The sequence below is a fragment of the Paramisgurnus dabryanus genome, chromosome 18 (assembly GCF_030506205.2).
Source record: "Paramisgurnus dabryanus chromosome 18, PD_genome_1.1, whole genome shotgun sequence".
Lineage (NCBI taxonomy): Eukaryota > Metazoa > Chordata > Actinopteri > Cypriniformes > Cobitidae > Paramisgurnus > Paramisgurnus dabryanus.
This window is the reverse complement of record NC_133354.1, coordinates 33,322,031-33,346,927: the sequence shown is the minus strand read 5'-3', so window position 1 is coordinate 33,346,927 and position 24,897 is coordinate 33,322,031. Positions and strand designations below refer to the sequence as shown.

General features: G+C 43.3%; 1 protein-coding gene across 8 annotated transcripts in view; it reads right to left on the bottom strand.

Annotated features, from left to right (window-relative positions):
* Positions 1-24,897, bottom strand: part of camk2a (calcium/calmodulin-dependent protein kinase II alpha) — a 901,358-nt gene that overhangs the window by 854,519 nt on the left and 21,942 nt on the right. For all 8 annotated transcript variants that reach the window (XM_065287693.1, XM_065287692.1, XM_065287695.1 and 5 more), the window contains exon 3: positions 18,820-18,879. In XM_065287693.1, the coding sequence (XP_065143765.1) occupies positions 18,820-18,879 (60 nt within the window). The remainder of the gene's footprint in view (positions 1-18,819; positions 18,880-24,897) is intronic.

Below are 24,897 nucleotides of genomic sequence, written 5' to 3'. Positions count from 1 at the left end.
GTTAATTTTTCTGACGCGTTTCTGAAAGGACTTCACTGAGGGAGAGAGAACAAAACGCACATCATGTTTATTTTCTTAATTTTGCCAAAAGCACAACATTCTGTTTTTATTGGGAGTGGACAGAAAAAAATAGGCACTTTAACATTTTAAATGATGTATAAATCATATCTTTATGTCAAAAATCAGCAGAGTAATTTAACTCTTTCCCCGCCATTGACGAGATATCTCGTCAATCAAGAGAAAACGCTTCCCCGCCAATGACGAGTTTTTCCGTCTTTCCACAATACTGCTATTATCCACTAGGTGGCGCCCTTCTGCAACTTTTTAAACCCGGAAGTATTGCCCTATGGCAAGCTGCTGCATGTCCGTGTCTGTTTCAAAGATCGCTCTGAATGGGAACTCTATGAAAAGTCCGTCACAAAAATTGAATTATCTCTGCTTTTTGATCAAAATGTGGTGTTTTTACAGAAACCTACCCATATTTAAAAGCTGATTACAAAAGAACTACTGAAGGTAGGATGAAACGTTTTTTTTTTTGTTTGAAAGCAGAGAGTCGGTTCTTTCATTCGTTATATTGTATGATTATATATTTGAAGAAGAACATTTTCTGGAAGACATTAAACTTTTGTGAAAATCATGAAAAACGCTGGTGCTGGCTGGCAACTTTTTTTAAAAACGCTGGCGGTGAAAGAGTTAAATCTCATTGCAGAGTGATTGAAAAATAAAAAAGTTTGTGGCGCCCGCGCCGCCATCGACCCCAGAGTGTTAATCTGGCACAGTAAAAAACACTGAGTGACTTATCTGGGAAGTGAGTCTGTGGTGCAAGGTGCAAAAAGTCCTGGGTGTGATCCTCAAGGGAGCGAGAGCCCTGGTGAAGCATGAGGAGGTGCATAGCAGGTGACCACCCTACTGCTGGATCCATGTTTTGGTCAGTCGTTCTGTTACGGGTATGGCAGGTAAGACAAGGAGCGGATCCAAATGCAGCTTGGGTTTATTGAAGGGTATTCCATAAACATAGTCCAATGAACAGGCTTGGGTATGGCAGGAGCCATCTTGCGAACAAGTGCAGGCATGATGATGGCCCTCTTGAGAACAGGTGCAGATATGGCTGTGGCCATCTCGAAAACGGGAGCAGGTCTTCCTCCACTGTGGGTGAGGTAGAGACGGATTCCTCGCCTAAACAGTTTTTTTGGGGGGGCAGTAGGCACCAGGTTCTGCATGCCAGAGAGCCAGGCCGGTCAAGAACGCCTGTGTGTGCAGCGCTTAAGGTGGCTAGTCCGAGACTCAAGCCTGCATCTGCTCCCAAGATGGGTGTCATTATGCCTGTTCCCGTTTTCGAGATGGCCACAGCCATATCTGCACCTGTTCTCAAGAGGGCCATCATCATGCCTGCACTTGTTCACAAGATGGTTCCTGCCGTACCCAAGCCTGTTCATTGGACTATTTTTATGGAATACCCTTCAATAAACCCAAGCTGCATTTGGATCCGCTCCTTGTGTTACCTGCCTCACCCGTAACCAGCAGGGAAGTAATTGAACATGCCACCTTCTGTTTACATAATGCACAAGGGCAAATAATTAGTAAAATAGTTGTATACAGTATGATGCTGACATGTCCTCCAACACTATCTTTGACCTTCATTACCCCCCAAAAATTAACACATTTAGAGTTGTTGCTTGGCATTGCACTGCAGTAAGTTGGACAGGGGTACCTAAGAAGTGACATGCTGTTACACAATTATATAAAGGTGGATCTGTTTTAATTCTAGCTGTCCAGCTACAGATCAAGATGCTTAGTGTGATGAATCATTATCTGTTTTCATGGTTATGGAGGAGGAAAAGACATATGACTCATCTGATGAGAAACCACTGCAGGAATCTCATCCTGTTCACACAAGACTTATTCATGCTCACTTAAAACAGTTGGGTTAAAAAGGACCCAATGAATAACCCAATGGTGGGTTACTATAGCACCGACCCTTTGTTGTTTTAACCCAATGCATTGGGTAGAAACTTTTACCGAATTAGTTGGGTTATGAAATAACCAATTTGTTGGGTTATTTTTGCAATGCTGTTTTAACCCAATTATTATTATTATTATTATTATTATTATTATTTATTACTGTTATTTGTTTTATAAATAAATAATACAAAACTTACAAATACATTTATAATGCATTATTTCCATTTAGTAATTTGCATCTGCACTTAAATGTATAAATACATACATGTATAGTAGCATAAATACATACACACATACATATATACATACATAAATAGACAAAAACATATAAGAACAGAAAAAATCTACTCCATCTTATCCAACTAAAAACTGCTTAAAAGGATAGTTTACACATTTTGTCATCATTTTCTCCCTCTCATGTTGTTATAAACCTATATATAAGTCTTTACTTTGATGACAACAAAGGAAGATATTTCAAAGAATGTTTGAAATCGTCTCGGTTACGGATGTAACCCTCGTTCCCTGAAGGAGGGAATGGAGATGTCACGTCGTGACCGACGAATTGGGAACTCGCTTAGAGAGACCAATCTGCTTCGAATACTACTAAAACGCAGATGACCTTGGCATTGAGGTATTTGCATAATGCTGGCGCCGCCCCGCCAGGTGCGTATATAAGCCGCAGCTGCAGAATACAAAATTAGCTTCTTTTTCGCTGAGCAAGCCGGAAGGAAGTGACCGGCCGTAACAGCAGGGTGCAGCACCTGTGGCGACGGGACGTGACGTCTCCGTTCCCTCCTTCAGGGAACGAGGGTTACATCCGTAACCGAGACGTTCCCTTTCAGTCGGTCACTACGACGTCACATCGTGACCGACGAATTGGGAATCTCTACCAAAACGCCACTAGGAGCTGACCTCTTCCAGTGTCTGCAAAAAGCCCTCCGGTTCCAATTAAGGAGGTGGAGAAATAGGATAGGGCAGAAGGCCGGGCACTAGATGTTCCTTTAACCCCACAGACTGGGAAGCGCTCTATCTGAGCGGGATAGGGGCACTGCGAAAGCCACCGCCCCCCTTAAGGGCTAATGGTGGGTGAAAGACAACCTTAGTTGATAAAGGACAGCCGTGGCTGTGAAAGCAAAGCAGTGCTCTGCTGAGGGAAACGTGGGCTGGTAGGATTAACCCCACGGAAAATACTCACAAGGGAACCCTGCTTAAGGGACGCAATGTGGAGCCCGAGCCAGACACGTAGGTTCGCGATGATACAGCTAGTGAGAGGCTGACAGCCAATGCTCCGCAACATAGGCTGCCAAGGCAGTGGAGGAGGAACAATTAAAACCATTACGCATTTTTGTTCTGAAGGCCTTCCATACTGACACTATTGTGAATCATCAGTCGGAGGCTGCAAGCCGACATGCGAGTCTGCTCTCCGTGCTCCCCCTGATGAGGAAAGAACACGAGAGGATACAGGCTCGATACGAACACTGTAAAATCTAATGAACATATTAGGTGTCGCCCAACCAGCAGTTCTGCAGATGTCTGTTAGCGAGGAACCACAAGCCCAAGATGAGGCAACACTCTGTGTGGAGTGCGCTCTCAAATTAAATGGGCAAGGAATACCCTGCAGATTATAAGACAGGGCGATAGTATCAACTATCCAATGAGACATCCTCTGCTTAGTGACAGCTTTCCTTTTCTGCTGAACACCATTCAATTCAATTCAATTTTATTTATATAGCGCTTTTCACAATTGTTAATTGTTGCAAAGCAGCTTTACATGAGTAGATGTAGAGTAGAACACTGAGAATCAATACATTGTATAAGAAGTAGAATATAGCGGCTAAGGATAAACCGTGTAAGCGAGCGTATTGATAATGTAACGTATACAGTAAAGTGCTAAGTTAAGCCAAAGTTGGCTGACTCTCCCTGGGACTAAAAAACCCCCTAGGAGAAAAAATCCTAGAAGGACAAAAAACCCTAGGGAGAGATTAATATTTATATATATATAGACATGGTAGGCATAAGAAGCGGGTAAGCGCATTAAACTGGTTCAGCCGGTGGTCGTTGGTCGCGCATGGGCTGGGCATCACTTTGAAGGAAAGCCAGTAGATCAGTGGTGCAATAACCTTCACAGCAACAGGAACTGGGTCTGTTTGTATCATTGTCCTCAGAGTCGAGGACGAGACAGGGAGACAAAAACAGAATTCTATTAGCGTAGGGGCCGTTCGCATGTAATGCAAGTGTCATACATTATAGTGGTTTAATTCAGCTCGGTTCCAGACAGGCTAACTATTGCGGCAAGAGTAAATTACCCATATGAGGTATGTGAGTGCTTTGTTCTAGACAAACTACTGCGGGAAAAGTACATTTACTGGACATTTTATGTGAATGCAATAACAGCCATAGAGCTGGTCTGAGGTCCTGAGGCTTTGCGTGCAATCCACGTAGAGTCGCAGTGCGCATACGGGGCACAACAAAGCCATGGTTGGGTCTGCCTCCTCCGGGGGCAGCGCTTGCAAGCTCACCACCTGATCTCTGAAGGGAGTGGTGGGAACTTTGGGCACGTAGCCTGGCCTGGGTCTAAGTGTTACGCTCGAGACAGCAGGACCAAACTGAGGGCACGAATCGTCAACAGAGAATGCATGTAGATCCCCTACCCTCTTCACAGAGGCCAATGTGAGCAGGGTCAGAGTTTTCATTGACAAAAACTTTCAGCACCATGGACAGGTCCCAAGGAGGAATAGAGGGAGGGCGCGAAGGTTTCAGCCTTCGAGCGCCTCTTAAAAACCTAATAACTAAGTCGTGCTGGCTGACCGATCTGCCGTTGATAAGCGAGTGATGAGCAGATATAGCGGCGATATCAACTTTAATGGTGAAGGGTGACAGCCTACGCTCCAAACGGTGTTGAAGATATGAAAGCACGATGTTAATGGGGCAATCTCGTTGCGAAGAGCCCCAGGTGACGAACAGGTTCCATTTGAGCGCATAAGCCTGTCTGGTGGACGGCGCTCGCCCTGCCGAAATGGTGTTAGATACCGCTTGCGATAAATCACCACAACCTACCGCACCTCCACGCCGAGGCTGCCCTCGGTTAGGGAATAGAATAGGCGACAGTGGGTATCGTCCGGCGATGCAAACAGATCTATCTGCGCACGACCGAACTTCTTCCAAATCAGCTGAACCGTCTGGGGTTCTGTCGGGGAGCGCAGCTCGAGAAAGCGCGTCTGCTGCTGTATTGAGCGAGCCCGGGATGTAAATGGCACCCCTCGTCAGCCCGTGTCAAACGCATCTGTGTGGACAACAGCATGCTGAGAGACCTATCTCATGGGCACATCAGCCCTGAGAAATGCAGGGTCTGACCAGAGGGGGAATGTTAGGGGACATGCAGGTGTAATTGTTACACGGTGGATGCCGGCACGCCACACTCTCCTCGGGACTCGATCGTGAAGCCAACGCTGAAGCGGTCTCATATGGAGCAGCCCGAGTGGTGTCACAGCCGCGGCTGCTGCCATAAGCCCCAGGAGCTTTTGAAATTGTTTCAGCGGGACCGCATTATTCCCTCGAAATGAATCGAGGCATAGCCTCATTTATATACTACTATATGAAACATATAATTTAAAAGACATCAATTGTAATTTTAACAACGTTCTAACTACTTAAAGTGCCCATATTATGAAAAACTCACTTTTTCTGGGTTTTGGGGTGTTCATTTGTGTCTCTGATGCTCCCACACGCATTCAAACTTGGAAAAAAATCCATCCATGCTGTTTTGAGTGAGATACAGGTTTCTGAATGTCCTCTGCCTTGAGTCTCAGATTGCGCAAGTTCAAACTCAGCTCTGTTGTGACGTAACAAACCGCTTCGTCACATTCAGTTTGAATTTTCCCGCCCACCACCCCACTCGCAGGTCTCCACCCACCATGGAGCTAGAGAGAGCACAGAGAGAGCAGTCACTTGATACCCTGTGCTGTCATCATGTCTCACGGAAATAACAGCAATTTGGATATTATCAGAGCCATGGATATGGCTCTGGATATTATGGATTATACTCCCGTCTACTTTTAAAAACAAAGTTTTAACGCGTGGTTATTGGAACCCGGAGTAATCTTATATACAGTGTGTTACCGAAATGTGATGTAAACAACAGACTATCACAGACTATAACAGACGGTCACTATGTGTCTATATTTCACGGATTATACGCATTTGTGGACAAAAATGGTCATTGAATGTATTTTATTGGACTTTCATGGATCATTCACACATCTGAAACAGACTGGATTCGATTCGCGATCGTTGTATCAACAAAAAAGGTAAGAAGTCACGTTATATTTTGCATGTTGTCATCATCTGTCACAAAATACTACATTAGAGCATCTATATCTCAAAACAGAGATCATACATTGATGCTAATCCCGTAAATTATACCTTTTAAATGTATAGTGATGTTAAAATTGTTTAAGTTAGGCTATATAGATATTTTTGCAGGCTAGATAGTTTGCAGCGTGGTTTTGAAAGTTATAATATTTAACGGCTTTATTTTACAATTCTACAAGATATAAGTAATAGTGCTTTGCCAAACTAAAAGGGTTTTGCCAAACTAACCGAGACCGGGCCTTACCGCCCCGGCTTTTCTGACGAGGCTAACCCCCGAGCATCTAATAACTGTTACGGTCCGGACCTCCCGCTAGCTTCTAGCAATTAGCACGCAGTCCACAAGCAGTATACATCCCCCGCCGGGTCTTAATTTCTGTAATTTGCGAAAATAATGCGTTTGAAAATGTTTATAACTGGAATATGTTAGTATTGTCCAGGGAAAACGCGTTTATTGTTGAAACTCCTACATCACAATTTACTCTGGAATCATTGTGTGTTATGATTTTCTTCTCCTGTAGTGTAACGTTACTTATTAGTGATACTTTTCTGCTTGATTTGTCTGTTGGCAACATAAACCATTAATAATAATAATAATATATAAAAATATAGCTGCAAGCAGCAATTACCGGGGTCAAGCCAAAAAGAGCACAGAAGAAAGTAAAGTTGATTTCGAATGAGCAGTTTAAAGAACTTAGGAAAATCTCTTAATTTCAGACAAAATAATATAACAGTTATCAGCAACAAAGCTGTGTTCTCAATCAGTGAAATCTCTCCCTCTCTTCTCGAGGAGCATTGACAACTAGAACACTGAAGGAAAAGCAAGTGGTGCTTGCAGTGGTCATACTCATCTGTAAAATGTTACATTGAGTCAATGTTAATGAGTCAAAAGAGCCCACCCCCATGTCTCTACGATTTTCTGATGCAGAGATATAGCTCTTGCAAAAACGGCTGATAAGGTATTTTCATTGTTTGCTAGAGAGTAAATTGACATCCACCAGTAATTATAATCCAAGCCATGAAATGAATAATCCATGATGATTTATGGTTTTAGATGTGTTGTTGCAGTAGTTTTAGGCAAAAATTACCATTTTCTATCTCAAAACCACTAGGTGGTGCTATGACAAAATTGTGCATGCAACTTCAGGTCATGATTGTGTTACATCGAGCTAGTTTTATGGCTATACACTTTTGTTTAGTGAAGAAACAGTTGTATGACCATAGGGCTGGCTTGATATCACAGGTTTTGTTCAATTATAACGCCAACTAGTGGTGCAAGCATACAATTTTTTTTTTTGTGTAGCCTCAGACTGTGGTCGTACATCAGCGTATCAAATATGGTGAAAAAATCTCTTTACGTTACGAAGTTATAACCATTTATGTGTAAAAAAACACAAAATTTAAAAGGTAATTTTCAGTTTTTGGCAATTTTCGGCCATTTCTGATGAAAATTTTTATATAACGCCAAAAGAGCTTTTTGTTCAGAAGGTAATGCAGTGTTCTTCCTATGGTGTTTTCGAGTCAATCGGAATTACGCTCGCGGAGATATTCGCGCATGTTTTTTAAGTGCTGTTTTGCTGCGCAGGGCTAACCGTAAGGCAAAACGTGGCATGTTTGGTATCGTTTGGACGTTGGACTCGGCAACTATTCAGGACTTCAATGAAATAAGTCTAGTAAAAATACGTCGATTGGAGCCAAAGTTATAGGCATGTAAAGCATATGTCTAACCACTAGGTGGTGCTGCAACAAAACTGTGCATGCACCCTCAGTTCCTGACTGGCATCTCAAGTACCAAGTGTCGTGTCAATAGGCCTAAGTTTGGCGAAGATACAGCCTAAAATCTGTTTTTTTTGCGCTCTACGTAAAATTCGTTGACGCGCTATACGACAACAGATTGGTTTATCGAAATTCCTTTAATAACCTTTTGCCTTGAGTGTCTCTAGATGCTGCATACCGATTTTCGTGGCAATCGGGTAAAAACTCTAGGACAAGTTCGCAAAAGTAGGTTTTACGAATAATTCAAAATGGCGGAAAAATTTTCATGACGGAAAATGACGACATAGGGTCCTAACGAATCGGATTGCGCCAAGGAATCAGAGGAAACAAGAATTTCGTTTCTAGGACTTACGGATCAGAAGTTATAAGCAAAACCGTAAGTGCATCTTTGGACTGTTGGTGGCGCTAGCAGGTTTGAGATAGAGAATCCAAAATTTGCTGTGGATAATATTTGGACTGTCCTCTGTCAGTGTGCCAAATTTCATAACTTTCCTATGTACGGTTCTATGGGCTGCCATAGACCGCAATGGAACAGGAATAAGAATAATAGTTAAGAAACAGAAAACTAACGGATACAATAGGGGTCTTCGCCCATTCTGGGCTTGACCCCTAATAATAACACAGTATGGTCTGTACTGCTCACGATATCACTATGCATGCGCACCGACTCCCTGGACAAATCCTACTCCCCTCGCGTGCACCTCAAATGTGAAACTTATAGAAAAAAACCCTGAACCCCAGTTGACATGACCGCTGCGGTGCCGTATGTTCCGGAGCTTCAAAACATCATTCCGAAACCGCCTCCACAGTGACACCTAGCGGTCATTTGCATGTCTTTACATGAAGCAGCCGTGGCAAGATTTTAGACGAGCGCTGACAAATTGTATCCCACATGTTGTTTGATTGACACAAGTGATAGAATGGGAATAGTGAATAGTGTTCTCGACTCCCATGCAAAGACCTTAGGATCGAACACGGGAAATGCATGCGCTACGTCATCATAATAAAATTAAATGTTTTTTGTTGTTGTTTTAACATCTGTTTAACAACTACATGAGCTTTTAGGCTCATCATTGTCGATAACTACCGTAAAACTTCAAATAATAGCCGGGTCCCAAATAGACGCCTGTCTCTTTTAGACGCCTGGTGTGACGACAGGTTTGGGTAAATAAACGCCTGTCTCAAATAAAGGCCTGGTCTGTTTTTTAGTTTCGGGTTGTATTTAATCTTCTAAAACCCGTCAGATAGTCTGTTTAAGACAATTCTATGGTGCAGATTACACACGCTAAAGTTTTGATTACCTGTAGATGTCACGTAACAGACGCAGTCGTTCCGTTACTCATCACTATGACAACACAACGAGCTTCGTCGCCAGGATTGAGGTGATGATGACAGTAGCGAAGAGGCAATCGGGAGTCGGGACTTTTCCCTGTGGGCCGGTAGAGTTTTGAGGCCGCTGATAATAGCCGGGCTTTCAGTCTTTTGTCATGCATGCACTCCCGCCACACATTGTATTGCTCGCGCGGAAACACTATTTATCATATTTAATATGCTGCAGCGCCAAAATGTATCTGGCCGCACTGCTCTCTCTCTCTCTATCAAGCCCGTCTTCCCTAGAGTTCTAGTCGAGCGAGCCAATACAAAAAAAGAGAAAGAGGCTACACAATAGCCAATCAGAAAATAGCACTGTTGTATCTGGGTAAGATTTCACGCAACAACCAATAAAAAAAACATATCCTTGTTTGCTATATTTATACTGCCAATAATTTAAGACTGTTGTTATTACACAAACTAATTTGTTAAACACATTCAAATTAAAAATAAAACGTAATATGTGGTAACCTCCTGCTGTCATGCTGGAACAATTAAATTAAAAGCCTGTCTCTTATAGACGCCTGTCTCTTTTAGACGCCTGGTGTGATGATAGGTTTGGGAAAATAAAAGCCCGGGCTATTATTTGAAGTTTTACGGTATATGCTATTCGGGTCTATTTAATTAATACATTTAATAGAGATATACCAAATAAATAATAAGAGATTCATGAAAATATATGATGTTTATTATAAATATAAATTGTTCTGCTGTTGATGGACTCAGCCAACTTCTTTTTTACAAATAATTTATCCAGTCTTTGAAAAAATTCTCACACAAGGGACACTTGTTGCTGACATGCAATTTTTGGTAAGTAGCCTTACTGTTACATACAAATGAGGAAAAATTACTTCTTTTCCGTAATTTAGAATATTTGATCTGGACAAAAATGCATCTATGAGGTATTGTCCGATTTTTTTTCCTACCCTGTCAGTCTAACGCAGATTTGACACGTACACCACCTTTCAAAACACTTGTGAAATGCGCCGCTTCGTTTAGCCATAGTCACGTGACTTTAGTGTTTCGAATCACTTCATCACGTGACATGGGTGTTTCGAATTACATTTCGGAGCAGTGTTTCGGGATCAGTTTCGCGGCGGCCATCCCTAGCTTTAGTTGACTTCAACAGTAACATTTTCAGCATTTTAGCTAAGCAGTAATGATACATCATCAGTAACTTTTCTGAAATGAGGTGAGGATGTGCTACTTGTTGATTAAAGTAGCTTGTCAAATGTGTTTGAAGCACATGAATAACATTACTGCCTGTTAGGGATGGGTGATATCATATGACAATACATATTGTAGATTCATATGCCAGCGATGCTATACATTGTTAATCAATGAAACTTTTTCAAAATTGTTTACATAGATAGGCCTTTCAGGGTACGCAAATATATCTGTGCAGATATATGGTCATGAGTTGCAGGCGTTATGTAAGACTTCTGTGTTTTGTTGTAAATTGGCGCGTACTGTAGTTAATCATGAGGTTTTTTTCAGGGCCATGCACAGACGTTAAGAGGGGAAGTGGCCCAAACCAAAAAGGGGGCACGGGAGGATATATGGTTTCAACAAAATATTATAAATATGATGTGTTATACATAAGTATCAACTAAGAGAAGTTATTATAATGGAAAATGTACTTAATAACAAGAATTAAAGTGTGACAAAACTGCTTAATATTCTATATGTTTTACATGCTGGAGCTTTGAATCCATGTTTGTAATGTTGAACTGCCTTTTGCAGCCTCCCTTTCCACTATGTCTTCTTTTTTGTGAAAACACAGTTTTTTAAAGTTTATTTATTTTTGTCTACAAAGTGTGCCAACAACAGCAAATTTGGTGTGATTTATATTAGATCTTATCGGGTACATTACTTTTATTAGACAAGCTGTCATGAGTGGTAACAGGAATCAGGACGCAATCGGAGAGTTCACGAAACATAGTAACATTTAATAATAAAACAGGGAACAAAACACGAGGAGTAAAACAATGGGTAGGTAGATAACACAGGAACAACATGAGAGTAACAACAATGATCTGGCAGTGAGTATATGCAAGTGATAACAGGTGTGGTATGACAAGGAATCAGTTAATGAATGTCCAGGTGACAACAATCGGAACACAAAACATGACACAGACTACCCGTGACACAAGAACTGTAATTTTAAGAATGTGGATATTTTGTTTTTATTTACTTTCTAAGTTGTTCGCACTTTTAGAAGACCCAGAGCAATTAATTACAGACAGAATACAGAAACAAACTACCAAATTACTAATTCAGCACCTTATCAACTGAGGTAATGTAATGAATCTACCTGTTAATACAACTTTAGCCACCGGGCCACCCCCCCCCCCCTGTGCACGGTCCTGACTAAGGCTAATTTCTCTTTAAAAACGGCTCTTTCAGGTGACGAGCTTGATGTGTCACCATAGAAATTGAGGCTATGTTTACACGTGGGCAGTTATTTTCATAAACGGACATTTCAACCTCTCCGGTTTCAAAAATAATATCGTGCACACATGTCAGTTTTCAGAAAAGTGTTTATTTACACGTACCCGTGCATATATGCCGTCAAGAGAAGCTCAAGCCCACGTAAGCCAATCACCGGCTGCGCTGGTGGTGACGTGAACTGGTTCTTCATGTTGGAGGGAGGAGTTGTTGCAGAAGGTGATCGATGACGTCAAAGTACCGCGAGAGCGAGTTGAGGAATCATACTTAGAGGTCTAATTTCGAATCGCTCTCGCGGTACTTTGACATCATCCGTTGCAGCGCCGCATGAAGTCAAACACGCATAAAATTGCTGACCTCAGAGAGCACTCGTCTCTGCTCCTCAACATAATGGAGCAGCTGTATTTGCAAATACAAACACACGAAACGAGTTTGCACGAACATAAATGTGATCTTGGATGCGTTCAGAGTAGCAGTCACATGTAAACATGGGTCGCACTTTTGACGTAGGTGCGAGCTCTTGCGCATACTCTGTGACGTTGCCTGCTTAAACATCCGTTTGTCTCACTTTACATGCAACCGTGCAACCGAAGATTTTCAAGATCTCCACTCTGGCCGGAGTTCTAAGAAACGCTTAGGTTACTCACGTAACCCCGGTTCCCTGAAATAACGGGAACGAAGCATTGCGTCAGTTAGCTGACGCTATGGGGGGGGAAACTCCTGTTTACTCCGTGACTGAAGCCTATTGGTTAACGTCTGTACAAAGTACAGACCAATGACGTTTGAACCCGCGCGCGGGAGGAACGCGTCCCTATATAAGCGCGGTTCAATCGTCAGGAGCTCATTATATTCGACTGAAGCGCGCAGCCGAATAACACTCGCTGCGTAGACGTTTGTAGCACGGCAAGAGACGCAATGCTTCGTTCCCGTTATTTCAGGGAACCGGGGTTACGTGAGTAACCTAAGCGTTCCCTTTCAATACGGTTCACTTCGCATTGCGTCAGTTAGCTGACGCTATGGGGGAACGTAATCCCATCACGCCGTGCATACACAACGTACTGAAGTGCCTTACCGGAGAGACACTGCGTGTGGCCCTATACCCGGCATATTCACAGCTTTAAAAGCAAATGTGTAAGCACCATATAAATTGTTGACGCGCATACGGTGGGGTTTTAAACGCACCGGGGGCACATAACATAGCACAAGACGGCGAGGTACCGAGCGCGCCGCGGCTGTGCGAGATAAGTAAATTCAGAGTCACGTTGGTGAGCTCGCTGAGCGCACCGTGGTGTACACATAAAACGCATGAGCGTGCATGATTGAGCCGAGAGAACCTGCGCTCGTAGGGCAGGGACGTCTAAGCTGTACAATCTGACAACGTAGACGGCGAAGACCAGCCGGCCGCGTAGCAGATATCAAATATAGATATAGATACCCCTGTAGACCAAGTTCATGAAGAAGCCAAACTCGCACAGAGTGGGCTCTATTTAGGACATAGCTCATAGAGGGGCGTGAGCCAGTGCGATGGTTTCAACGATCCATCTAAATAACCACTGTTAGCAACAGACATACGTAGTGAGTGATCTGCGCAGCTCACGTACGGCCGATCTGACTATAATATGCGGCAGAACGGTTCGTAGCGTGGGATTATACAGATACCACAATAGTGTGAACCCAGGTGCACCCTCGAGCGCATCGGGATGCATATAGGTAGTATTATAGTGCACAGATCGGTGAGCTTTCCAAGCGCGCCGTAAATGTGTATTGACTATAAATTGCACGGGCACAGGTGAACACTTGAATACATCGTGAATGCATATAGATGAATCAGAGTGTTATAATGCACAGGCCGGCAAGATTCTCGAGCGCGCCGTCATGTGTTCTGATAATAAATTGTGCGCACACGGGTGAACTCTTCAGTGCACCGTGAATGCATATAGATAAATCAGTGCACAGAACGCGCCGTGAATGTGTACAGATATGATTGATGAACGTAACGGTGGGCACCCAACGCACCGTGAACGTACACAGATGAACAACAATGTATGTGTCCCAAAGCATAACACAGCTGTGTATACAGGTGAGCTTTCCCAAGCGCATCTTATTGTATACCAAAATGTTATAGCGTGTACATGTGAGCTTCTCTAAGCGCACAGTGGACGCATATAATTAAAAACCATATCGTGCATACAGGTGAGCTAATGGGCGCACCTTTAATGCAACAAACCTCAGTAGTGCGCGAAGCAGGGATGTCGAAGCTGTAAACTGACAACGTGGACGGCGGGGACCAGCCGGCCGTGTCACAATTGTCAATGAGAAACCTCTAAGACCATGCCCATGCTCTAAGACAAGTGAGCATAATTGTCACGGGAGGTGATAACGTCAACGATCCATAAATAGCCTGTATTGACAGGTGCTCTAGTGAGTGATCTGTGACGCAGATGAACAGCTGATCGTCTGATGTACGTCAGACGTATGTGTCATACAGGACCTTGGACAGTTCCAGAGCGCTGTGCCTCGGGCACCGTCCGCATCTGAGAAATGACAGGCTTATGAATAAAGTGAATGGCCAGCCGTAAAAGCATGGTTCGCTGTTACCGCCGCCGTCCGCATCTGAGAGATGACAGGCTTGTGAATTAAATGAATGGTCGGTCGTAAAAGCGTGGTTCGCTGTTATCACGGCCACATAGATATAGGTAGGGGAGAGAGCCGCCGTGCCTCTGTAGTGAGGAGAAAAGTGTTCCACCGGCGATTCGCGGGGGGTTTTGACTTTCAAATGTCACTAGACAGAATGGATCAGACTTTGCATAAGGACGCCTCGTGAAAGGGGTCCTAGCAGCTTGTGTCAATGTGTCATAAGGCACGTAATGTAGGTCGTGTCCCACGGATGCCATCTCCGCACGCCCATCGTAATGGGTTAATATTGGTAGTTAAGCATGAGATGCGTATCACTCTGATTGAACATAGCTTATAAAGCGATGCAATGAGTTTATAAAGGAGATGACTCGTCAGCTTGTTCAGGGGGCGAGATCTCAGTCTGGTTCGGTAAATAATGAAACCACCGTAGATTGCCCGACCGCATTATCACAATAACACGGTCGAGAGTGCTGCAGTGCTAAATCATCCTCTTAATGTACCGTATTCACAGTACAAGGTGATTTATATGAGACAAACGGCGTTCCACGCGCCGAAGGCTGATTGCCGTCGTAAAGCGTGTTCAACCCACAGCAAATGCTGGGCTAGCTCGTAATGACAGCACTTCATGCAACCGTGTGTAACTTAAGCAAGCTTCCCGGCCGTCAGCTCGGGGCGGGACCTTTGCTTAGTCAAACTGAAGTGGACTTATGAACAGAATGCCACGATATTCAGCTTTCTGAGGCTCGTTAGAGGGGTACGTGTGCCCGTCTTAAACGAGATGCCGCGCGCGTCTGACTGTGCGCGCGCTTTAAGCTTTGAAACTTATTGTGGCGGGTAGCAAGCTCACTTGAGGTTGATATTACCCTTAATATCTCCGAGTATTGGAGCGGAGGTGTGAGCGTCTTCGGATCCGCTAATATAAATCAGCTATATGGCCGAAAAACGTCATAAACCGCTTGGCTGTAAGCCTTTGAGTGGCCGTCCGGAGAGGGCGCGATTCAAACGCTTGGAGCCATGCAAAAGTCTGAGGCTGTCCTTCCTCTAGGAAGAGAGAATAACAGCCGTAAGACCGTGCTCGTTTGCGCCATCAGCATCGTAGCGGAGAAACTGAGGTGGGCTGCGAGCGAATTTGGCAGAAAGGTGTTAGAGACACCGTACAGTCGTGGGGTGTCAATACACAGTATATGGCCAAACCGGGGTTTTTTCGGCTAGCGTCGATAGAATTATGGACAGCGGGCCGTGTGTGCGTATTACTGATTGCTTGTCAGTAAGGCGATAAAGTGTTTAGAGACACCGTACAACCGTGGGTGTCAAAACACAGTATAGTAAGCACGGAAATTACTCTTTTTAGAGGAATTAAATACCGTTCGCCACTATAGTGAGGTCGCATAGCCGACAGTATTACACAGTATGTTTGGATAAACAGCACACAGAAAACATTTCAGGGCAGTCCAGCCGAGGCGCGACATAACCCGTTTTCTCCCAGACAGTTTCGTTCTCTGTTGATGCAGCTGTGCTGCGGAGACCAGAGCTCAGCCGTTCAGGTGCACAAGCCTCAGTAGTGACGGTGACCGAATGGCTCACGGAGCAGGGTAGTATGTCTAGGTGGTTTAATGTCAGACTGAACCCATCGCAGAGAGGAAGTCTGCCGTGAGGCCCGCGGTTTTGCCGTTTATTAAAAGGGCAGAAAAACCGGGTATATATATATAAGAATGTACCAATATTCAGCGCACTGATATAGGACGGGACTGAATAAAGGGAGGTATTCGGGCCTCAGTATATTATAAACAAATTCGTTCTGCCTCTGATTCCGTCTAAACCAGAGAGAAATTACCAGGCAGACAAAGAATGAGCTATCTGAAGTGAGATCGGCTCAGGCCAGTAAAGCTCTATAATAAGTGTTTTAGCGCTCCAATAGAGGCGTGTCCGCCTTATCGAGCAGACGAATGAGATCGTGCCGCTCCAGGAGGGGAGGGGCATGAAGCTCTCTTATAATGAGTGTTCTTGGTGCTCCAATAGCGGCGAATCGGCCCTATCGAGCAGACGAATGAGATCGCGCCGCTCCAGGAGGGGAGGGGCATGAAGCTCTGTAATCGTTGAACACTGGACAGCTGCATTTAGAGGCAGCGAGCCGTAATACCGCGTGCTAGCTAAGCCGTTAAGAGACCTCACCACTGTGGGGAAAGGAGCGAGGGACTCCGCGAGCGTGGAGCACGAGTGGCTGTGCTATGACAGAGACAGGGGCAGACCGCCCGTGTTTGCTTGTCGTATGCATCTATCCAGGTCTACGGTTCCCCGCTTGTTCATCTCAACAAGAGAGGAACGGCAGAGGGGAGCAGCAACACAGACAGAACAGCCATGCGTCGTGACGGTATCACCCGATGCACTCGGGGGATTAATATATGTGCCAGAGATCTCGCCACTGAATGTAAGAGGAGCGAAGGGACTCTGTAAGCATGAACGGTTGCGGTGTGACAGAACACAGGGGGGGTTAGTCCGTGTGTGCTTGTCTATGCATCCATCTAGTCTCATGGCTCGCCGTGTGTTCATCCCGGCGAGAGAGGAACAGCAGGGGGAGCACGAAACATGGATAAGACAACCAAAGCATAAGCGTGGTCCCGGCGTGGGAGGTGCCAGACCGGTAACGCGCTCGGAGGAAATTCATAGCAGAGAGGCTCACCGAGCCGCTGTGCTGGACGCTATTACAACAGCGCCTGCTCTTTTAGCTTATAGCTTTATATTAAAAATATTGATCTTACCGGGCGGCCGCAGGGGAGACCTCGTCAGGCGTGTGTCCGCTGCACAGGGCTCGTACCACGGCAAGCGAAGGCTATCTTCGGTTCTCGGCCGGAAAGCGGCAGGGGAAGACGCTAGACCTGGACTCTGCTATCTTCGGTTCTCAGCCGGAAAACGGCAGGGGAAGACGCTAGGCCTGGACTCCGCTGCAGGGCTTTTGTCAACGGCGAGGTAAGGCTTCTTCTTTTTCTTCGGAGCAGCGAGAGGTTCGCGCTGAAGGAGAAAATAATGAGCTCCTGACGATTGAACCGCGCTTATATAGGGACGCGTTCCTCCCGCGCGCGGGTTCAAACGTCATTGGTCTGTACTTTGTACAGACGTTAACCAATAGGCTTCAGTCACGGAGTAAACAGGAGTTTCCCCCCCCCATAGCGTCAGCTAACTGACGCAATGCGAAGTGAACCGTATTGAAAGGGAACAATCGGTTTCAGAGGCGAGTTCTCCGTTTGCGTGTAAACGAGGGGCACAAACGAAGGTAAATCTCTCAGTTTTTAAAAATAACCATGTACGTGTAAACAGAGCCTGAAATATGATACATTGACCTTGCAGTAAATTTTAAATGCAAGCACGGAATGGTTAATGTAGCACTGAAAATAAAAACAGCAGAGAGAGCCGCTAAACTGAACATTAATTATGCATAATGTATGTGAATTTATTTTAATATAATTTTTGGGATCAACAGGACAGTCTCAAAGTTTGATTGCAATCGATGGGTTGGCGACCACTGCTCCTAAGGGCTATAGATTTCTTTTAATAATAATAATAATAATTATGTTTTGCTATGTTTCTTTAGAATACAAGAATCCAAATGAACAGTTTTGAATAAAGTTTTTTAAATAAATGTATGATAATTTTTGCAGCTGATGTCAAAGTCAGTTGTACATTTTTGAGTCTTGAGAAATAATTAACCTTTAGATTCTCATCCATTCCCAACAAATAAACATGCATGTGTGTGGTGAACTTTCCAATATTGTAGTGTTTCAGCAGTCTACAAATAAATGGTCTAAAAAAATTCAAAAGGCGTTTCCCTAAAAATTCCAAATGACAGCAAATATAGTCACAGGAAATTTTAACGATTGCGCTTTTGCATTAGCCCAGGAATCAGAAGAATCTCAATTTTGTTTCTAAGAAGTTATAAGCATAAGGCAACCTGTTGGTGGCTGTAAAGGGTTGACGATAAATACCCTAAATTTGATCTGGTAACAATTCTGACTGACCTCTACCTGTGTGTACCTGTTGTCTTTGTTTCCCCAACCATGCAGGAACCAAATATAAACACATTTTTCAAAAGAAACTACTTAACACTTACAAATGTAATTTATTAACAATTTGTAACTAAATAAAACATGTATCTTAAGTTTGGCTGCTGATGTCAAAGTCGAATGTACCTTTAGGAGACTTGAGAAAAAAAATAGTTTCTCGTTCATTCTCACTAAATAAACACGTGTGTGGGGAACTTACCAATATTGGAGTGTTTCAGCAGTCTACAGATTCTAGCCTCCCTGTCTAGCTTCTGGTGATCTGAAATACATACAAATTATTATTATTATTATTTCCTTTGTTAAAGCAGATAAGACTTTCACACAGAAGTGACCTGGCCAAAATGAGCAGCACAGTATTTAAATAACAAAAAAACAACACATTAGGACAGATTAAAAAAATTAAAAATGATTTCTTCCATTAATAGCTCACTTTAAAAGTGTCTTTTTACACACTAGTCAACACTAGGGTCTGTAATTTCAAGGTATTTTGTAAAATGTTCCAATCACTGGGTGCCGTGTACCAAAAGGCTTGTTTTCCAAATTCAGTTTGTATAGATGGAACTAAAAGGATGTACAAATCTTGTGAATGCAAAGAATAAGCTCCAGAAGATTTAAAGAGCCACACAGATGCAAAATCGAACATTACCTGTATTGCAGTGTATTATGTAGCTGTCCATCAATGTAAACAATGTGCAAAGTAGTTAAACCAACACGTGCATGATTAATAAAGTTATTGGCTTCTTTTTTTTATTCACATTTTAATACATATTACACACATGACACAATCACAAAAAACAGCAAAGACATCAATACTCCAAAACTACCAAAACTACCAAATACATCAACACACACACACACACACACACACACACACACACACACACACACACACACACACACACACACACACACACACACACACACACACACACACACACACACACACACACACACACACACACACACACACACACACATTCTGGTTTCCATGTTTTGTGGGGACATTCCATAGACGTAATGCATTTTATACAATGCATTTTATACCATACAAACTGTATATTCTATTCCCCTTACCTGCCCCATTCCCTAACCCCAACCATCACAAAAACCTTACTTGTACCTTAGATTTTCAATAAACATCATCTTGTTTGATTTATAAGCTTGTTTCCTCATGGGGACATCAAAATGTCCCCACAAGGTCACAAAAACACTGGTATTCCTATCTTTGTGGGGACAATTGGTCCCCACAACGTGATAAATACCAGGTACACACACACACACACAAAACAGGAATCTACTCTACCAAAGTCTGTGGGTTATCCATTATTCCATTTAATTTTATTATTTTATAGTCTCTATATAGTCTCACACTGAGGCCCATGTAGATTAAAACTGTTGCAGTCTTGAATGCCGTTTACTTGTAATTTTTTCAATGGGCAAGAAATCTATAATCTGCTCCAACCATTGATCCAATCTAGGTCCTGACTGAGAAATCCATGCAATAAGTATACATATTTGTTTTTTGCAAAATAAGAAAACATTGTAAACCACACACTTATTTTCCAAATCAGAATTCAGTAAATATAACATAGGGCATAGCTCAAAAGTACAGTTATACATACTTTGAATTACCTTCAAGAATCTTGTCCCAAAAAGAAAAAAAAAGTTATTACAACACCAGAATAAATGCATAAATGTTCCTAATTCAGTTCCACATTTTTACACATAGGAGAATGTGTGTCATTAAATTTATTAAGCTTCACTGGGGTTATATAATATTTATACAAAAATGTATAGTTAGTTTCTTTGACTTTAATATTCGCACTCAAAGGTAAGGTTAAATCATTACACAGAATTAACCATTCTTCTTCACTAACCTCCTTTTAAGCTCTAATTCCCAATTTGTTCTTAAAGAAGAAAAAGAATTTTGGGAGCTATTTTACAAAATTTAATACAAATAAGATATCTTTCCCTTAACTAAAGTAGCAGAAATAATAAATTGTTTCAATTCAGTAGGATATAATCTAAATTGTCCCTGTTATTTAAAGATGTAATAATGTGACGAACCTGCAGATATTTAAAAAAACTCTGTTCTAGGAATTTGATATTCAACACAAAATTGCAGTAAAAGATTTAACAGACTCAGAATCCTCATCAAACATATGTGCAAAAATGTTTAACCCATGAAGTGACCAATTTCGAAAATCAGTTTGAGAGAGTGCAAAAAAAAAAATTAGGATTAATTGCAATAAGAGAGTTTTTTGTGTTCAAATACCTGTTACAGTCCTTCCAAACTTTCAGTGTGGCTTGTAAGCGGGGGGGGGGGGGGACCCCTCTACACTCATCAAAAACTGCAAGTTATAAACATAAAGTGTTGTTGTAATCTCCAATGGATAACATGTTTGTGATTCCAAAGATACCCACAGGGAACTGTTTTCCAACTTCCAGTTTATAATATTTCTAATTTGGCAGGCCCAATAATACTATTAAAAAGTTGGAAGTCCTAAGGCCCCTTTTTGACATGATTTTGTTAAAGTAGACAACTTAATTTGCGGGGTCTTATTGTTAAACTTTGTTAAACATTGATTAATTAGTTTAAAAAAAGAATACATGGTAACATATTAAAAGCATAAATAAACTTAGGAAGTATACTCATTTTAATAACACTGATTTCCCAATAGGAGATAGTGGTAGAAACAGACCAGGGCGGGGTTTCCCAAAAGCATAGTAAGGCTAAGTAGATCGTAAAAACGATCGTACGAATCATCTTAGAATTACAGGTCGTTTCCCAAAAGCTTTGTAGCTTAAGTAGCACTTGAAAATCATCGTAGATCTACGAGTGCTCTTGAGTAATCGTTTATTCATAAGTGCATCGTAAGACAACAGTGTTACAAGGTCACCTGCAGGACAACCAGCAAATTGCACTGCTGCAATAACGATAATGTAATGTTTTAAATGTATATTTATTTATTGGGGTTTTCTTTGTTTATTTGTTTAAATTAATATAATATATTTAAAATTCTAATGAGAAATCAAATTTAAATGACTAAACATAAATTAATAAAGAAGGAAAACGTATTTGGTACAATTTTGGTAAACGTTGGTACTAGCAAATTGATAAATGGTTCCTACCAATTGCTGCTATAATTCATCTAGGCTACAGTAAAAAAATTTTTTGAAGGGTATGGCATCTGATTAAAGAAACCAAATAAATATTTACGGTACAATGCAATAATCCATAATAATAAATAAACATAGATAATAAAAAACAACAAATAATAAAAATAATCTAAACTATAATATAATTGCAGAAGGCATTTTGCAGTGGGATGAGTCCTTACTAAATACGGAAAAGAATATTTAATTATAAACAATTTTAAAACATTTAAAAGTAATTGAACAATAATAAAAAATATTATAAAAAATATTAGTGCACATCGGCTAAAGATCATTAGCCTAAACAAGCTTCTGCTACAAATTTGAGTCATTCTATTGGTGACATTTCAGCACTTGACAAACGGATAGTGACTCGTAAGTAGCACTTAAAACCCAGCTGCGAGCAATCGTTTCACGTGCATCTTTGGGAAACGCACATAAATGAACAACGAATGTTCGTTAAGTAGCTCGTAGAAATGCGCTCTTTAGTGCTAAGTTAAATCGTTATCGGGAAACCCAGCCCTGGTCTGAAGTTTCTTTTTACAGTTCTCCAGTAAAGGGATATAATTGTGTTTAAATAAGTTTTGTTTCAAATACATACTTTTTTGTTTAATATAGTTTAAATGGTCTAGATTAAAGTTTGCCCTAGCTGTAAGTAATTTATGCCAAATGTTGTAGATTGCGTGTTCAGGAGAGAAACCATATCAGAAATGAATATTGGTGTATCTATATTAGGAGCATATTCTGACTTGCCTCGGTTCATTTCGAGGGAAGAATGCGGTCCCGTTGAAACAATTTCATAAGCTCCTGGGGCATATGGCAGCAGTCGCGGCTGTGACACCGCTCAGGCTGCTCCATATGAGACCGCTTCAGCGTTGGCTTCACGATTGAGTCCTGAGGAGAGCATGGCGCGCTGGCATCCATCATGTTACCATTACACCTGCGTGTCGCCTAACATTCCCCCCGTGGTCGGACCCCGCGTTTCTCAGGGCCGGTGTGCCCATGAGACAGGTCTCTCGGCATGCTGTTGTCCACACAGATGCATCCGACACGGGCTGGGGAGCCACATACGACGGGCTTGCAGCTTCAGGGATTTGGACAGCACCCCAGCTGCACTGGCATATCAATTGACGCGAGTTGTGGGCTGTATATCTGGGACTTGTACGCTTCGCTACGGAGCTGCGAGGGAAGGATGTACTAGTACGCACCGACAACACTGCGACCGTTGCGTGTATCAACCTTCAAGGCAGTTTGCGCTCTCGTCACCTGTCGCATCTCGCTCGTCATCTCCTCCTTTGGAGTCAGAAGCATCTGAGGTCCCTTCGTGCCATTTACATCCCAGGTTCACTCAATTCAGCGGCAGACGCGTTTTCCCGAGCTGCGCGCCTCGGCGAATGGCGACGCCACCCCCAGACGTTTCAGCTAATTTGGAAGAAGTTCGGTCGTGCGCAGATAGATCTGTTTGCATCGCCGGACGATACCCACTGTCGCCTATTTTATTCACTAACCGAGGGCACCCTCGGCGTGGATGCGTTGGCACACAGCTGGCCATGGGGGATGCGCAAATACGCATTCCCTCCAGTGAGCTTAATCGCACAGACACTGTGCAAGGTCAGGCAGGACGAGGAGAGCCTTTTACCCGTCGCGCCTTACTGGACGACCAGGAATTGGTTTCCAGAGTTAATGCTCCTCTCAACAGCCCCTCCCTGGCGGATTCCCCTGAGGAAGGACCTTCTTTTTCAAGGAGAGGGCACATTATGGCACCCACGCCCCGACCTGTGGGATCTCCATGTATGGTCGTTGAGCACGCGCAAGGTTTAGGTGATTTATCGCAAGCGGTATCTAACACCATCGCCGCGGCACGAGCGCCGTCCACAAGACGAGCTTACGTGCTTAAAGGGAACCTGTTTGTCACATGGTGCTCTTCGCAACGCGAGGACCCCCGAGAATGCCCCATTAATATCGTGCTTTCATATCTTCAACACCGTTTGGAGCGTAGGCTGTCACCCTCCACCATTAAAGTTGATATCGCCGCTATATCTGCTCACCACTCGCTTATCAACGGCAGATCGGTCGGCCAGCACGACTTAGTTATTAGGTTTTTAAGAGGCGCTGAACCCTTCGCGCCCTCCCTCTATTCCTCCCTGGGACCTGTCCATGGTGCTGAAAGCCTTGCAGGAACCCCCGTTCGAGCCTTTGTAGTCTGTGAGTCTTAAGTTTTTGTCAATGAAAACTCTGACCCTGCTAGCATTGGCCTCTGTGAAGAGAGTAGGGGACCTACATGCATTCTCCGTTGACGATTCGTGCCTTCATTTTGGTCCTGCTGTCTCGAGCGTAACACTCAGACCCAGACCAGGCTACGTGCCCAAAGTTCCCACCACTCCCTTCAGAGATCAGGTGGTGAGCTTGCAAGCGCTGCCCCCGGAGGAGGCAGACCCAACCATGGCTTTGTTGTGCCCTGTACGCGCACTGCGACTCTACGTGGATCGCACTCAAAGCCTCAGGACCTCAGACTAGCTCTTTGTCTCTTATGGTGGTCAGCAGAAAGGGAAGGCTGTCACTAAGCAGAGGATGTCTCATTGGATAGTTGATACTATCGCCCTGTCTTATAATCTGCAGGGTATCCTTGCCCATTTAATTTGAGAGCGCACTCCACACAACGGAGTGTTGCCTCATCTTGGGCTCGTGGTTCCTCGCTAACAGACATCTGCAGAGCTGCTTGTTGGGGGACACCTAATACGTTCATTAGATTTTACAGTGTTCGTATCGAGCCTGTATCCTCTCGTGTTCTTTGCTCATCAGGGGGAGCACGGAGAGCAGACTTGCAGGCCAGCTTGCAGCCTCCGACTGATGCTCCATAGCAGTGTCAGTATGGAAGGCCTTCAGAACAATAATGCGTAATGGTTTGAATTGTTCTTCCTCCGCTGCCTTGGCAGCCTATGTTGCAGAGCATTGGCTGTCAGCCTCTCACTAGCTGTATCCTCGCAAACCTACGTGTCTGGCTTGGGCTCCACATTGCGTCCCCTAGCGGGGTTCCTTTGTGAGTATTTTTCCGTGGGGTTAATCCTACCAGCCCACGTTTCCCTTAGCAGAGCACTGCTTTGCTTACACAGCCACGGCT